This window comes from Suncus etruscus, chromosome 5 (assembly GCF_024139225.1).
Source record: "Suncus etruscus isolate mSunEtr1 chromosome 5, mSunEtr1.pri.cur, whole genome shotgun sequence".
Taxonomy (NCBI): domain Eukaryota; kingdom Metazoa; phylum Chordata; class Mammalia; order Eulipotyphla; family Soricidae; genus Suncus; species Suncus etruscus.
Genome location: NC_064852.1, coordinates 13,881,140 through 13,897,188, shown reverse-complemented (window position 1 = coordinate 13,897,188; position 16,049 = coordinate 13,881,140). Strand labels below are relative to the sequence as shown.

Below are 16,049 nucleotides of genomic sequence, written 5' to 3'. Positions count from 1 at the left end.
TGCCTATATTTATTATTTTTCTGCATAAATTTTACTTAAAAGGTTGTCTGGGTTATTGTTTTGGCTTTAAAAAGATTTTTTTTAACTGAGATAAGTAGAGAGCTCTGTGGCTTTTTCTCTAATGTTATAGAGACATGCATCGTGACAAGACAAAAGCCATAATACACCTGAAATGCTCCCTGCTGAATCTCTCTGGATGAACCTCATTAAAATGGTTACTCTATTCCAAATATTATCCACTGAAGCATTACTGTAGTAAACTCTTGCTTGAATTGTTAAATATAGTGATGGATAAAAATCAGAGCATTTAATCAGTAAGTGAAATTATTTGGAAACATGTTTAACTTACTAAAAATACAATATTTTCAAATTCAATAGATCACTCTAAAAAGTTAACCAATATTTAATATCTAATATGGCTATAAATTAAGACCATAATAGAAAATGTAGCTGAAAGAACTTTAAAGTAAACTATTTATTAGATCTCATAGAATACACTATGTATTGCTATGGGTAATTTATTGGCAGAGATATTTATGTTGCACTTCATTAATAGTAAATATTCAGTTACATTTGCATCTTCGACATATAAAGAGCTCAATTGTTCACTAATTTCATATCTCTTAAAATAAATATGATAAAACGCTCCAGTGGGTGGATGAGTTTAAAGTCTTTTATTCTCCGTGACAAAATTATTGATGACAACATATCATAAATGGCACTTCCTCCATATACACATGTCACAAGAAACTGTAAAATATTGGGTACAGCTCCACATGTAGAACATTTACTTTTAAAATGAAAATATAACATTTCAACATTAAACATAATGTAGCTTAATCAAGAGAATATATATGAGTTCAAAGGTGACATCAAATTTCACCTATGCTTAACTTCATACTTGGTATCAGATGCACAGAAAAATGTAATTAGCCTAATTTAAGTACAAAAAGGTCTGATTCAGTTTGGCACAATAAGATAACATATGTATCATCACACTGTTCGCTTATGTTTATGTTTACCAAAATTATTGTTATCATTTATTTAAAGCTAGGAAGAAATTTTAACGCGATCAGATATGGGAAATGTGTTTTTAATATATACTGCCGATGTAAGAATTCTATTAGAGGAATAAGGTTATCACAATAATATGCTAGCTGTGATCATTGTTTTATAAATTCCAAAAAGTACACCAGTCCCCATATGCCATCTCGTTATTTCTTTCCCTTTCCTACACCTCAAAAAGAAGTAGAACTAAATCACAGATAATAGTTTTGCCCTGCAGTGAGTAGGTGAAATACAAAATGAAACAATGCTTAAGAGTTAAATCATTAAAAAACAATCACATTTGAAACCTTGAGAAATAAAATATACAACTTAATAAGCAGGGAATTGGTCTCTTTTCTTTTCCCCAGTGAAAAATAATACCAAGGCGGACTTTAAAACATCAAGTAAACTTCTAGGGCCCTAAAATACAAACACAAAATCATTTCTTTTGTGTTACCATTTCATTTCAAAGTACAACAAACTGTGAAATAAACGGTTGGGATCGGGCTGGAATGAGAGAGTTGTAAAGTTAAATAAAGCAAGATTTGCAAATGGCAGGATCCTCGGAGCAACTACGCGGCTCGTGCTCTGAGGCAACTGACGGAGCAGAGCTGCTCAGCGGCACTTGACAACAGCAGTGCTCCCACAATTGTAACCCTCAAATCCAATCAATCCTTGCTCTTTGCATTTCAAGCAGCTCCTGGCTGCCACTGCCTGAAGATAACTATTTTACCACCTCTGTCATGCCTAATTAACAAGTCAGATGTACAATTTAGAAATTTTGCAATTAACCTGCTAAAATATTGCTGGAGGATGCTAATTGTTATGCCAGTTGCCATAAAAGCTCATTTGCATAACTTATGTGTGAAAAACAATTATGAGCCCCGTTCACAGACGCGGTCCACAAACTGCTCCTAGCTACGGATGAGAGGGCCACAAAAACACTTAATTCATTGCCCACAAAATTATGTTCCCCCTTTTCTTAAACAGCATCTGTTTTGTGAAGCTATATTCATAGAAAATCCCCAAATCAACAATTAGAAGCATATGTAAATGTGCGATTACAGTTCTTTTTCTTTCATTGACAACTTCTCCTTTTTTTGCTTGCATGAGGAGGAAGGGATGATATGATAAATGCCTCACTGTTCCAATTCCCTTGCACAACAAATAGGAAGTACATTTGGCAGTGCCAGTGCAACTGCCAAGCCCACCAGCCAGGAGGAAGCCATTCTCCTCTGCTCTATCTAGTCAGTGCAGCACCATCACTAGAGGCCACTTGAACAACAGAGAAGCGAAAGTCAATTGTTTCTTCAGTGAATAGGCTTCTGTTCTCTAGCATATATTTACTGAGGCATTCAAGGCAGATTTTTACCATTAAACTGAAGTCTGTAAAACATGGTTGTCTACAAATATTTACATTAGGGCTGACCACAGCTCTGCTGCCACTCAGTGTCACTCTGGACCCCACCACATTTTTTTTTTTTTAAACTTGGGTTCTGCCATCTTCTTAGAATCATTGATTTCGACTACTTATGTGGCCCAAGTTGAGAGATTCTGCTCCCAACTCCAATGCAAGGAAAGCTGGGGTTGCCAGTAAGTATCTGACTGTTCTAGGCAAATGACAACCTCTGAAAATCAGTTTACTCATCCATAAGTTAAGAATTAAAATACCTACTCTGGTTGTTGTAGGCCTGAGATATGTTTGTTGTTTGTATTATATTAACTTTCTCTCCAAAATATATATTATTTTATAAATATCCAAGTGTGAACTGCTTTTTTATAAGTAAAAAAATTAATAAGTACATGCAAAACACCTAACACAATGCCTGGCATACAGATGGTGCTCAGTAAATGGTACTTGTTTTTATTGTTGTTATTAAATGAATGGATTCTGGAGGAGACAGCATTCCCTTTCCAGTCTGCTATATTAGAACTTAGCAAATTACAACTGCTTAAGAATGAATAGGGTTAAAAGTTCTAGGCTTGACCATCAGCCCTAATGCTGAAAATTGAAAAGGAAAGCTTTATAAATTTTTTTTTCTTTATAGATAATGTTGGGGAAAAAAAGTTTCTATTTCTAAAATAACTCAATCATTAATAGTCAACAAAATATAAAAGCTTCTCATCTTTAAATTCAAGCAAAGCATTCAAACAGATTATAATTTGGTGAATAGAAGCACTATTAGGTATCAAATCAATATTGTATAAAAACCTAGAAATTTTAAAGTGACATAATAATCACAGTAATTAAAATCATTGTGATAACAATAAAAAGGATCTGCTTAATAACAACTACAACTACCACATTACTCTTAGGTTGTACTAAAAGGAAAAATATTTTCCCACTGCACACAAAATGTTATAATTTTAGGTAAATTAAAATTAAGTCATACACTAATACATAATATACTGACAACAGAATTTATATAGAGATTTTATTCTTTCTCTTCATTCTTTTCTCTACCTGATCATAGTCAAAAGGTCAAGAACCAAGAAGTGCCTAGGGATATCTCAATATCACATCACTGCTCTAACAAGTGGAGCAAGAGGAAATTCAAGCAAGTGAAATACCCACACACACCCCCACACAGATCAAAGAATTCTTTCATTTTTTCTCACTACTGATACGAATAAAGAAATATGAGAAGAAAAACTGGAGGGTTCTCACTTATTTGAATAACAAGTGAAAAATCTAAAAATACCTTCACTGTATGTTATTACCAACTGTATCACTGGGTTTTATAGTGACAGCCCTGTGCTATAATTTCTGAGAAAACCTCTACATAAAACTCCATAAACCCAACCATTCCTGTAATGTATCGCCTTATCTAGCATACAATCATTTCAAACACAACTTTTCATGTTAGTATAATTTGTTCAAAAATGGTAATAAATACATCTATGAAGCCAGAAAAATCATTACACAATCTATTGTAACTTGTTCTTACCAGTACTGACAGTTAATCCCAGACCCAAGATCCAATGTAAAAGAAAAATGAAATATCCAGCATTACATAGTTTAATTAAAGCTACCTTTTAATGAACCAACATTCCTTATCAAAATTATAAATACATCTGGGCCAAATGTAAATTATTTCTGTAGACAATTATCACAAAACTAAAACCTGGATGGCTGTCAGTTGGTGGCAGGGTTCTTGCCTTCATAATAAATATAAAATCAATTTCCTGTTCTAGTTCCTATTCCAAGTTGAAAATGATGTATCTGACTATGAATTCCAACTACCTTCATCCTTAGGTATTTTTTTTCCTTGAAAGAAGATGTGTGGGGAGTGGGAGACTTAGGAGACCACCTAAGTCCATTCTTCCTCATCTGCAGATATTTGGATATTAATATAACATAATACACTTCTCACTTCACCTATATCTTTTAAATGCAGTGATTTCCCCTCATAAATGCCACTCAATATTTCAGTAGTCCCTCATCATAATTCCTCTATAAGTTTTTATTTACAAGACTCAGAATAGCTGAAGTCTTGTGAAAAATAACAATATGCAATTCAAAAGCTTTTTGTTCCCATTTCAATCAAAAATAACTTCCTATGTTTTAAATAAAAATTTAAAAGTAATCAGAGACTAATGAGGATTCATTGCTTTACTAGTTCTGGGATTCTGAGAAGGGAATGAGAATGTAAAGTAACCAAGTATTTCATTTAGAAGAGCAGCTAATAATGTGTAGGTACACTGAGCCCTCTTCACTGGGAAATGTAATCAGGACTTTGTCTCAGGAGACTCTCATCCTCCTCTATATGTGCACATTCCTAACTCCCATTAACATTAACAGGCGCCACGCATGCACACCAAGGAGCTGCCAGGCTCGAGAGTGTGCATACATGGCAGCTGTGGCGACTAAATAATCCATATGGCTCTGAAGAGAAGTTAAGGCTTATTGGGTCTACAGTCACAATGACAGTGGGAGAATTCATAAACTAGAACCAAGCTTCAATAAGTAATTTATCTACACTCTCTCCAGCCACACCCCAGATTGCCTGGGTTTTATGATTCTACTTCTAAGTGGTGGTTGACACATCCAAAAGGTCCAATTTGGAGGAAACCTTCACCTCCTCATATGCCTGAAGTTCTGTTCTCCCTTTGTACCACTTCCATGGCAGTGAAATTCATGCTTTTCCTCATAAGATAGTAGCAAAATCAGAATGAAGTCTCTATCTTCAACACGACAAATCCTACGGTCATTTTTCACAAACTTTCAAAATTTATGCTGACGTGTACATGCCAGAAGTTTGTTTGTTGTCATTTTTGTTTTTGGACACTCAACTGAGTATAGAGCCAGGAGCTCAGGGTACTACTATATGCAGTGCCAGGGATCAAACCCAGGTCTGCAGCATGCAAGGCAAATGCCCTACCTGCTATACTATCGCTCCGCTCCAGTCCCTCCAGAGGCTAAAGGGCAAAACTTAACCATTCACTGTAACTGTTCCAGCTTTTAGGTAGTGACATTAGTGTATGAATGCACATTTAATATAGTTTCCAGGGCCCGGCGAGGTGGCGCTAAAGGTAAGGTGTCTGCCTTGCAAGCGCTAGCCAAGGAAAGGACCGCGGATCCCCCGGCATCCCATATGGTCCCCTCAAGCCAGGGGCAATTTCTGAGCACTTAGCCAGGAGTAACCTCTGAGCATCAAACGGGTGTGGCCCGAAAACAAAACAAAACATAACAAAACAAAACAAAACAAAACAAAAAAATATATATATAGTTTCCTGAGGCCCAATCTCCTTAATATAAAAAAAAAAAAAAAATCTTGTGAAATTCCATTTAGTGAAGACACTGGTACATAGAACACACAAGTTTACACTTCTCCCAAGAAGTGGTTAACAGTTTACTAGACAAGTGCTGAAATTATGCTTTAGGGGAGAAAAAAAATTAGATGACACAAAATTATTAGTATATTTTCATTCAGACAAAATACAATGAAAACTTCATATTAGTGCCTTCAATTAGGGCAATTAATATTCAGAAAAAAATTTGTAACATTAAGTTTAAATAACCATGGGGGAAGGAATCCACTAATGTTCTAGTAGCTTCTCTAGACCTTTCAATCAATTTTATTTATATGCAAAACCAAGAGAAACTTTAAAAAAAAAAAAAGAAAAAAACAAAGCTCCTCCTGATGCTAAAGCTCTCAATTTACTGACAGGCAAATGGCTTCATGCTGCCACTTAATCTCATTTCTTGCATAATGCCCTCTAATTAGCATATCAAAGTGAATTAATACTTCTAGGGCATTAGCAATGGGGAAATCTGCTCCAGGCTCACAATAGCAGTTAAGAGAGAGCCAAGAAATCCTCAAAAACACCACAAACCACTTTGCATTGCAAAACTGTTCAATTTATTTATCCTCTCTCTCTAAACACTTTTACCGCACACTGTTTTACTACTGTTCACCAAACAAAATGATAATTGCCAAAGTTACAAGCATCTGTAATGCCTGTTTAGAATCTTAATTTAGATTATGTTACAGATAATTTCTATATGCAACCATTTGTTCTATTATAAGTGTTAATATAGAGAGTGTGGAAATGTTGACATTCACAATTAGTTAATTTTAATTTAAAATAAAATGTTACGGGATTTTAAAATTTATTAATTTTTTAATGTAAAAAGCCACCTGCTGGACTCTGAAGCCTGAGAAATACACATTGAAAACTGATGTACTACATAAAAGAAAAAAAAGATCACTTTACCATAACAGATGTTGAATCTCTGAAATTATGGTTTAAACACTGTGAGAAATCAACATTAAAAGGATGACATTGGGGGCCGGAGAGATAGCATGGAGGTAAGGTGTTTGCCTTTCATGCAGGAGGTCATCGGTTCGAATCCCGGCGTCCCATGTGGTCCCCCGTGCCTGCCAGGAGCAATTTCTGAGCCTGGAGCCAGGAATAACCCCTGAGCACTGCCGGGTGTGACCCAAAAACCACAAAAAAAAAAAAAAAAAAAAAAAAGGATGACATTGTATACCAAGTTCTTATTAATATGATCAGACAAAAAGGATTATTGTTCACTACAGCTTAACAGTTTTGGAGCATTTAAACTAAAAGAATTTACAAAACTTTTCATAATTATTTTTATTCGTAATTTTTGTTTTCAGTTTACTATACAGTTAAATTTTTGTTTTCAGCTCTTACCATTTCAGTTAATATTACGCAGATAATTTTGCTAGATTCGCTCAATGTAATGCCTAAGCAAACTGTTACCATTAAAGATCTACAAACATGTTATAAATATAGAATATCTATTAAAAATAATTTTAAAGTCTAGTAACTATTCTACATATAAATAGAATAATCATATAGAAATATTGAATACAAATAGAATTTATTTCAAATATGTTCTGTGTCTGAGGTATAAAAAGTTGCTACCTTTCAGTGGCTCTACAATCATTATTATTTATTTGTTAAGATAACACTATCACCAGGATGTAATACAATTTCTTAGATTAACTTCTATAACTTTGTAAAAATATATACCTATAATGTCTAGACCTGCAAAACTTCGATCAATTTTTACTACAATGTGAAGAAAATTATTTACATCTTCATACTTCACATATTTCAGAAACAGAGGCCATTGCTAGAAAAGGTCAAAGTAGGGAGGGGAGAAAGGATATACCAACCAACATTGTCAATTAGTTAGTACCTAAATAATGCAGATAAAGCTGATAAATGGCTAAACCCAGCTGCTATGAAAACAAATAAAGCATTATACTCATGTGTCAATACTGAGATAATAAATACGTAAAAATGTGAGGGTCTGAGAGACAGTACAAAAAATTTTAAAAGTAGATGTACTGGGTTGGAGAATACAGCAGGTAAGGCACTTGCCTTGCAAACAACCAACCCAGATTTGATCCCCTGCACCCGATATGGTCCCCTAAACCCACCAGAAGTGATCTGTGAGTACAGAACCAGGAATAAGTCTTGAGCACTATTATATGTGATTCAAAAACAAAAATTAAAGAAAAAAAAAAAGATGTTTACAAGTATATAAGGAGGGGGGAACTGGTCTAATAACTCTTCATTTGATATGTTGGTGCCAATGTATTAAGTACAAAATAAAGTGATGACGAATTTAGGGTGTGGTTCATGAAATGTGATTTCAATTCTTCATATAACTTCATCCTGCACATGAACCATGAAAATATAAATCCAAATAAGATCTTAAATTTAAATCTTTAAGTGCCCATTCACAAAATGTATAAATGAAAGTCAAAATACAAAAGCAAAATTAAAATAAAGAGGTACACGGTACATAAAACAGACATTTTATAAAAGCAATTGAGCCAGCATGCTCTTTAGAGCGACTCCAGGCTTCCTTCATCCAAGATTATTATACTTTTGAGTCAGAACAAAATTGTGCAAATAAGGATTTAAAGACATAGTAAAATCCCAAATAAACTGTACATATTTATAATAAAAATATACTTAAGAATATTAATAAGAAGAAATTTACAAAAACAGAGGGACAAAAATTTACTGCACAGATCAACATTAGTGTAGACAAACAGGTTCAAATATTTTTACTGGGGAGGGAAAAAATGGGGGGATTTCCCCATAACTTTAAGATAATTACTTGATGCTTTTTATTATGAAATTTTAAATCAATATAAGATTTTTGCTTCAAATATATATTTCAAAAGGAGAGGAAAGGTAAAAAAAGGTTAAAAAACATCATTCTTTCTTTTTTTTTTTTTTTTTTTTTGGTTTTTGGATCACACCCGGCAGAGCTCAGAGGTTACTCCTGGCTCTATGCTCAGAAATTGCTCCTGGCAGGCTTAGGGGACCATATGGGATGCCAGGATTCAAACCACGGACTTTCTGCATGCAAGGCAAATGCCTTACTTTCATGCTATCTCTCCGGCTCCCAAAACATCATTCTTTCATATCCTCTCTTAAAACATAAAAAAGAGCTCCAATAAGCTACCAAAAAATGAAGAAGAAAAAGATTTAAAATATTCTTAAGTTATTTAAGAAAAATCCGTGTTAAAGCAATATAATTTATGACAGATAAACTGAATTTTCCCATTTTATCATTTATCTTTCACATACATTAGCGATTATCCAATGATGAATTGCAGTAAAAGGTCATTAAAGTTTGTAAGAAAATAACTTTTGAATGGTGAAAGTTACAGAAAAAACCAGATTGGGCAGGTGTTGCTGAAGGTGGGCAATGTTCATAGGAAATTAAGTTTCTTCTCTTCTCACATGTTTATAGGTTTGAAATTGTAAGAAGTGTTTAACTCTAGTACAAATTTAATAAAAAGTAAAATATGACTTATGCAAGAGGCAATGTACTCTTAACTTTGGCATATAAAATATCAATTATGTTGGAAATATTCAAGAACAACTTAAAAGCATGTAAATAATATGTACAATAACATTTAAAAGCAGTTATAACAAATTTAACACATCTCACTAAATTTTTATTTAATGGGCTATTTGGTTGTTATACAGTGGAAATTAAAGAATTGCATCGCACTGTATAAAGAAAATTGTACAATTTTTTCTATGGAAGCTCTGAGAATTTTTAAGAAAGAACCAGCAAGAGACAAAAGTGTCTCTAAACCTTTCAGGTTAGAATGTGAGAGGTGTTGACTGGGAGTACTGCTTTCGAAAGTTACTCACATAAATAGCAGTAAAGATAAAAGGCTTAGTCATATAGATCATGTTTTAAATGCAGATAAAAACCCAGAAGCCACCATTTTTCGTCCACTTTTGGCACCTAAAATTCTTAGGACTCTTTCTTGGGAGGATACTTTTAAAAGTATAGCATTTTTAATAGTCATTTTCTTCTCTTTAAACATAAAAAATACTTCAACCAGCCCAACCAGCCAAGCAGGCCTTTCTCTTCCCCTGCGGATACCTCTTGCAGTAGAGAAGTTCATTAAGTTTTATGATCTTCCCAAGTCAGTCCTGCTTATAAGCCTCACAAAGGCCACAAATCTGGCAAACCATCATGTATGCCATTAGACATTACTAGTAAATGAATGCTATTTAGGGTTTGTGGTAGCAATAAATCAGAGTTTGGTTGGCAGCTATCAACATGGAGTAGTATAGCGTACTGTTTAGAAAGGAAAGGTTGTACCAATTTGTCTTTTTAGTATTAAACAATATTTTTTCACAATGTGATTTGAATATATTTCAAAATGCTGGGTTTTCATTAAAAATGTTTAAGCAAGAACCACTGATTTCTTTGAAATTCTCATAAGTAGAAAGCAGATTTATAAGGATGGAATATTTCACAAAGAAATACACTCAAACATACAAGATTAAGGTGGCCAAAAATGATGTGAGGGAATGTGCCAAAAGAACTATATAGATAAGAAGATTTAATATAAACAAGACCATTAAAAAAAAGATAGATGGTAAAACATGGTTTAAAAAAAGAAAAATTTTAACATGCCAACAATTATCTAGCCAACAGACAAATACCATGATTCTAAAGAGCCTTTAACTTTGCATTTGTTTCCAAAATGCATAACTATCACAATTCAACAATGAGACATTCCTATCCAAAATAATTGTATGATGAATTCTACAAAAACATACATTTTCAAGAAAAATCAAGCATCTCATAGTTAAAAGTCTACTTTCCCTGCCTATGAACAATAAAATAATATATTTGTGGCAGATTACTCATTTATCTGTCAGAAGGGGAAAAAAATACCTTTTCTTGTTTGGGGGTTGGGGGAGGGAGATGTTTCCAAATCAAATCTCTCATGTGCATCAGAACTGGCAATGTTCACTGCACTGCCTGTCCAGAAACCTCAAAATCTGCTGGCAGATCTACGAATACACAGGATTTCTTTTTAATGATTTTGTCTTAGAAGAAGCACAACTGAAATTATATTATCCACTGAAGTGACAGTCTTTTCCCCTACCTCCCCACTAGTCAACACCCCTACCCCGCCATTATGCAGAATAGAGTCATCACATACTGTTCCCAGTTACTATTGCAAATGATAGGTAAACTTTCTGTAATCAAGAGAATTAATTTTTGGAAACTGTATTATTCGACTAGACAAAATAACCTAAAGAAAAAAAAAAAAGGATGTGAAACATACATATATTACACAATGCTTTTAAGTTGATAATGTTTCCAAAGCTTTGACTGTGGGAACAGATAGGGGTAGGGAATTAAAGAGAAGGCCTGGAATTTGCTGCCCAGATTTTTTTTTTTTTTTTGCTTTGGTAACAGTAACAATCTACCTAGTTTTATTTCAAAAAAGAATTCTATGTCCAGCTTTCATATCTCCTTCCAAGGAGGGTGAGGATCAGACATAGGTTGTAGGGGAGAAAAGAGAGCAGAGAAAGAGCTTCACCCCCATCAATCACTCGGTACTTAAATCTAGTCCCTCTCGAGCTTAGAGAGGCTGGCAGGAAGATGCCTCTACACAGAGACAACCGCCTTTACTGTCAGCAGTTGGCTTTATAGAAAGGAATAAGGGGCAAACTTGCTTTGGCCGGCCAAAGCAGCTTAGGTTGGCCAAAGCACAAAAAGAGGTTCTAATTTACAAGTTATCACTAAAAGACTCAGAAACAATTTTCAAAACACCAAAATTTCCTTTGTCAGCTACCTCTTATTAAAGAGTAAAAGCCCTACCGAAGCTGTCTCTGCCAATAATCCCAGGTGGAAAAGACTCGTTTCTTTTTCATAACTCACCTCTGACATGAGGTTGACTATGTACTTTCCTTTCAGAATAGTGTAACCACGTCTTGTGCAAATAAGCAAGTAGAGGACTTAATGCTTCCTAACAGAATTCTGCTTGCTTCTAAATGTCTAAACAAGAAAAGCAGTTTTCCGGGTTTGGGTCTCAAGATGGAGAGGCCAAAACTTCAAAATACAAATCATGAGAAGGGGGCGAGAGAAGAAGAATATCAATCCCCTCTCCCTAGTAATATAATGTCGTATAAAGTTGAATCAATCTTAATATTCACAACACAGTCAATACCCCAGCGCTTAGCTGTCAGCAGAAACTGAAGTGAAGCTCTGATAGCCAGAAAGCCCTTGGACATTAAGCAACATAATTTACTGAGAATTACATACTTTTACCCTTCTAAGCTAAGAATCTTCAAGATTGAGTGCATGTCTCATTTAACAGTCGGATAAAAATTATCTACTTTCTAAATCACAACCCCTTTTAAAGGTAGCTTTAAAATTAGCACAGAGGAAAAGTTAATTTTAAATGCTATAATTTTCAAAATATAAAATATACATTTTAAAAAATATATCATTCAGCATTAAGAATCCATATATACGAAGAACCCACAGATGTGTAAAAAAAAAAAGAGAGAGAGAGAGAAAAGAAAAAGAAAAAAGTGCAATGTAAAGTGCTCAATATTAGCTATTTATGGTCCTAGCATACAAACAGTTTAGCAGGCAGCAATATCCACCACCAGCCTTTCCTTGATCACTTTTAGGTTGAGAATAGCACTAGCAAGGTAAAAAGATCTGCTAAAAGGTGAAACACTTCTCTTACCAACTAGCAAATATATGCAGTGTTTTATTATTTGTTCTCAATTTAAACACAATCTAACCTTTTAAAAGCATCAGCTGAGATAAGGACAAGTATCTTGACTTTAACCTTCTCCTTTTTACTTCAATTTCCTTTTAAAACGCAACTCGGACACTACATAGCCAAAATATCCAAATAGAACTCCTCCATATCCTCCCCCAAAAAAGACTTCAGTAAAGCTCGTTTCATGCACTAGTTTGCCATGTACAAGGGGGGACAGATCGTGCCAAATTAAAGCGTCTATCGATGAATCTCTAATTCCACTTGCCTTGCAACTAACACACCAAAACTAAAATATCTTTCCCATTTTAACTGAAATCTTAAATTGAAACGAACTGCCAGAAAACGTGGCTAAGGTTGGACTTGTCGTTTTCATTTCAGCACCTCAACTAAACCTGTGTCTTCCCTGCTTTTGAATACTTCAAAAATGCTTTGCCCCGGTCCTTGGTCCAAGCTTGGTGCCCTGGTTCTTTTTTTTCTATTTTATCATTGACGTTCATCCTATTTTCAGCACAGTGACTTGAAGCACACAATTGAATGCAAGTCCCAGGAAGAGTACTCTGCAGATGCCCACATCTCTACCCTTCGCTCCATTCTGAAAAAAGTAGTCTTCCCAACTAAGACCACTAACGCAAAACATGCTTCTGGGGGGTGTCTCTCCAATGGTACCTCCTCTTCTATCGACTTGCACCGAAGCTTAAGGAGGTCTAAGGAAAAAAGTTCCGTGGCTGTTTCTCCCGGGGGGTCCCTCCAAGGCCTAGGTCCTGGACATTCAGACTCCCCTTGGCTCCTTTTTTAAAAAAAACGGACACACAATCAAGGAGGAGAAAGGAGCGGGAGAGGCCGGCGGGGCTGGCGCTCAGCTCAGCTCAGCTCAGGGCGCCCTCCCTGCCCACTGCCAGCCAGCCAGGCAAGAGCCGCTCATCAGGGACAGCGGACCCAACCCCGTCCGAATGCATGGACAGACACTTCGGGAAGAGGCACGGAGACACCGACTCCAGATGGATGGCAGTTTTTTTCCTCAAGACCGGGAGGTGGGCAAAGAAGAGAAGCATCAAAGATGGCGGTGCCCAAAAGCAGCAGCAGCAGCAGCAGCAGCAGCTCTCAACTGGAGGAGAGTCGAAGGAGTAGCTCAGACCCCAACTCGAGAGTCGTGGGGGGGGATCTCCAGGCCCCACTCAGGGTGGTGCAGCAGATCGTCTTACCTGTTTTCTCTTTGATCTCGCACAGGACGCTGAAGAGCGCGGGTTTCATTCGGTGACAGTTAAGAGCGTGTTTCCTTTAGAGGGGGGGGACAAAAAAAAAAAAGGAAAAAAAAAGGCAAAACACAAAGGTATTAGCATCATCACCTATGGAATAACATGGCGCCCTCCTTTAAGTGAACCCCGAGATTTAATTCCGGCCTCCCCCACAAAGTCGGGAGGCTCTGGGAAGCCGGGGCAAGTTCCCCCCCAAAAAGTCCACTTGCAGCAGCAGCGCAACCCCGGCTGCAGGGCCATCGCCTGGGCCACCGTGGGGTGCAAAAACCCACTCCTGGGCGCCGCGATGCGATGGTGGGGGGTGTCAGGGGTCGCAGCGGGGGCTCCCCGGGGCCACAGGGGGGGAGATCAGGGGGGATCAGGGCCGAGACCCAGACCCAGACCCGGGCAGCTGCGGGCAGGCCAGCGGGCGGTGACAGCTCGGCAAAGTTTGCAAGGCGGCTCACAGCCCGGGCTGGGAGAAACTTGGGCCACCCTCTCGCCCCGCGCCTAGGAGGGAGGGTGACCCCGCAATTCTGCAGCCTCGGAGCTCCGGATCCCCGTTTTTGCTCCTTGGGGAGGGGAAGAAAGTTGCACTTGCCCAACAAGCGCGGCTTGGGGAGCAGGCCGATCGGATGGGATGGGATCGATCGGGGGGCGTCTGGAGCACCTATCCTTCCATGGGGCAGCCGGGGCAGCGGCTCAGCCCGGTCAGCGGGTCAGGGGGGGCGAGTGAGTGGGTGCGAGGGGTTTTGCGGGGTGCGCACAACACACACCCCCGGATCTGAGCCCCCCAGATGCCGCCCGTCCCGAGGCGGAGAGCAAACTTGGCAGCGCAGAGGCCGCATCGCCGAGGCGGGTGGGCGGCAAGAAAAGTTCTGGGGGTCGCCCAGATCGGGGTGCGGGGGGCCGGACCCCCTTTCTTTTTCTCTCTCTCTCCTTTCTCTCTCTCTGTCTCTCTCTCTCTCTCTCTCGCACACACGCTCGCTCGCTCGCTCGCTCCACAAAGGGGCCGATCGGGGCGGACACCAACTTTGCCTGCGCCTCGTCCAGGCTCTGGTCGGTGATGGTCATGATCTGGTGCAGGATGTCGCCGATGTCCTGCTTCCTGCCGTCGCCGTCCGCGCCTTCGTGGCCGTGCGGGGGCGGCGGCAGCGCCATGGCGCCCTGCACCGAGTGGCCGGCCAGGTTGACGCCGGCCAGCGTCTGCAGCATCCTCGACTGCTCGTCCATGCCGGGCGGGCGTCCGGAGGGCGAAGGCGAAGGCGGGCGAAGGCGATCAGGGGGCGGGGAAGGGCGGCCGCGCGGGCTCGAGCTGCCGCTGCCGCTGCCGCCGCCGCCGGAGCTCGGAGCCTCGTGTGAGGCGGCGGAGGCGGAGGCGGCGGCGGAGGCGGAGGTGGAGGCGCCCGCTCCTCGCCGCCCGCACGCGCCTCCCCTGTCCTCCTCCTCCTCCCCGCCGCCGCAACTTGCTCCTCGCGCCCGCCGGCCGACTTGCCGGGCGGGACGCCCGCCGCCGCGGCCGCGATCCGAGCCTCGGCGGCCCCGGGAACGACGCGGCGGCGGCGGCGGCGGCGGCGGCGGCGGCGGGCGGAGAGATCGGGACCCGCGCAGGGAAAAGTTTGCTGCGAGCCGGCGCCGGGCCCGCAGCGGCGATCGGACGCGCGCGACGGCGGCCCCACCCGGGCCGGGAGAGCCGGACGGACGAGGCGCGAGCAAACAGCCGCCGAGGAAGGCGCCGATCGCCGATCGCCGCGCTCGCGCACCCTGCCTGCCTCTGCCGCCCGCCCGCCCGCCCGCTGCCAGCCAGGAGCCGCCGCCGCCGCCGCCGCCGCCGCTCCGCCGAGGGAGGGATTGACAGCCTGCCAGTGCCACTCACTCACTCACTCACTCTCCCGCGGGGAGGGGCGGGGCGCGTCCAAGAGGCGGGGCGACCCTCACCAGGCCACGCCTTTTGTGGGCGGGGCGCGCGCTCATTGGCCCCGCCGCTTCTAGCTCCGCCCACCTCGTTGGGCAGGCCCCGCCCCTCCGCTGCCCGCCTTGTTTTTTTTCTTTTTTTTCCACCTCAGAGATCGACTGCGAGCCACCGGTTCCGCCCACCTCCCCCACCCCCCCGCAAACTTTTTGTTCGCCCCGCCCACTGAGAAAGTCACGTGCCCGGAACTCGAGGGCAACTCGTTCCCCAAGCCACGCCCACCGTGCGCTTCGCGCCTCTCTC

At 40.3% G+C, this 16,049-nt stretch overlaps 2 protein-coding genes across 3 annotated transcripts in view; one reads left to right on the top strand and one right to left on the bottom strand.

The window, feature by feature from the left end:
* PBX3 (PBX homeobox 3) overlaps window positions 1-15,069 on the bottom strand; it is a 255,868-nt gene extending 240,799 nt beyond the window's left edge. For both annotated transcript variants that reach the window (XM_049774180.1, XM_049774181.1), the window contains exons 1-2: window positions 14,868-15,069; window positions 13,802-13,875 (exon numbers count right to left, since the gene is read on the bottom strand). In XM_049774180.1, coding sequence (XP_049630137.1) covers window positions 13,802-13,875; window positions 14,868-15,067 — 274 coding nt within the window. In that variant the 5' untranslated portion in view covers window positions 15,068-15,069. The remainder of the gene's footprint in view (window positions 1-13,801; window positions 13,876-14,867) is intronic.
* LOC126009407 (basic salivary proline-rich protein 4-like) lies at window positions 15,066-15,689 on the top strand. The gene has a single exon (XM_049773809.1). It carries the CDS (start codon window positions 15,066-15,068, stop codon window positions 15,687-15,689), a length of 624 nt encoding a protein of 207 aa, XP_049629766.1.
* The last annotated feature ends 360 nt before the right edge of the window (window positions 15,690-16,049 follow it).

Bases quoted from the DNA above. Each gene is read 5' to 3' on its own strand.
- LOC126009407 (XM_049773809.1), top strand. From the start codon at position 15,066: ATGCCGGGCGGGCGTCCGGAGGGCGAAGGCGAAGGCGGGCGAAGGCGA.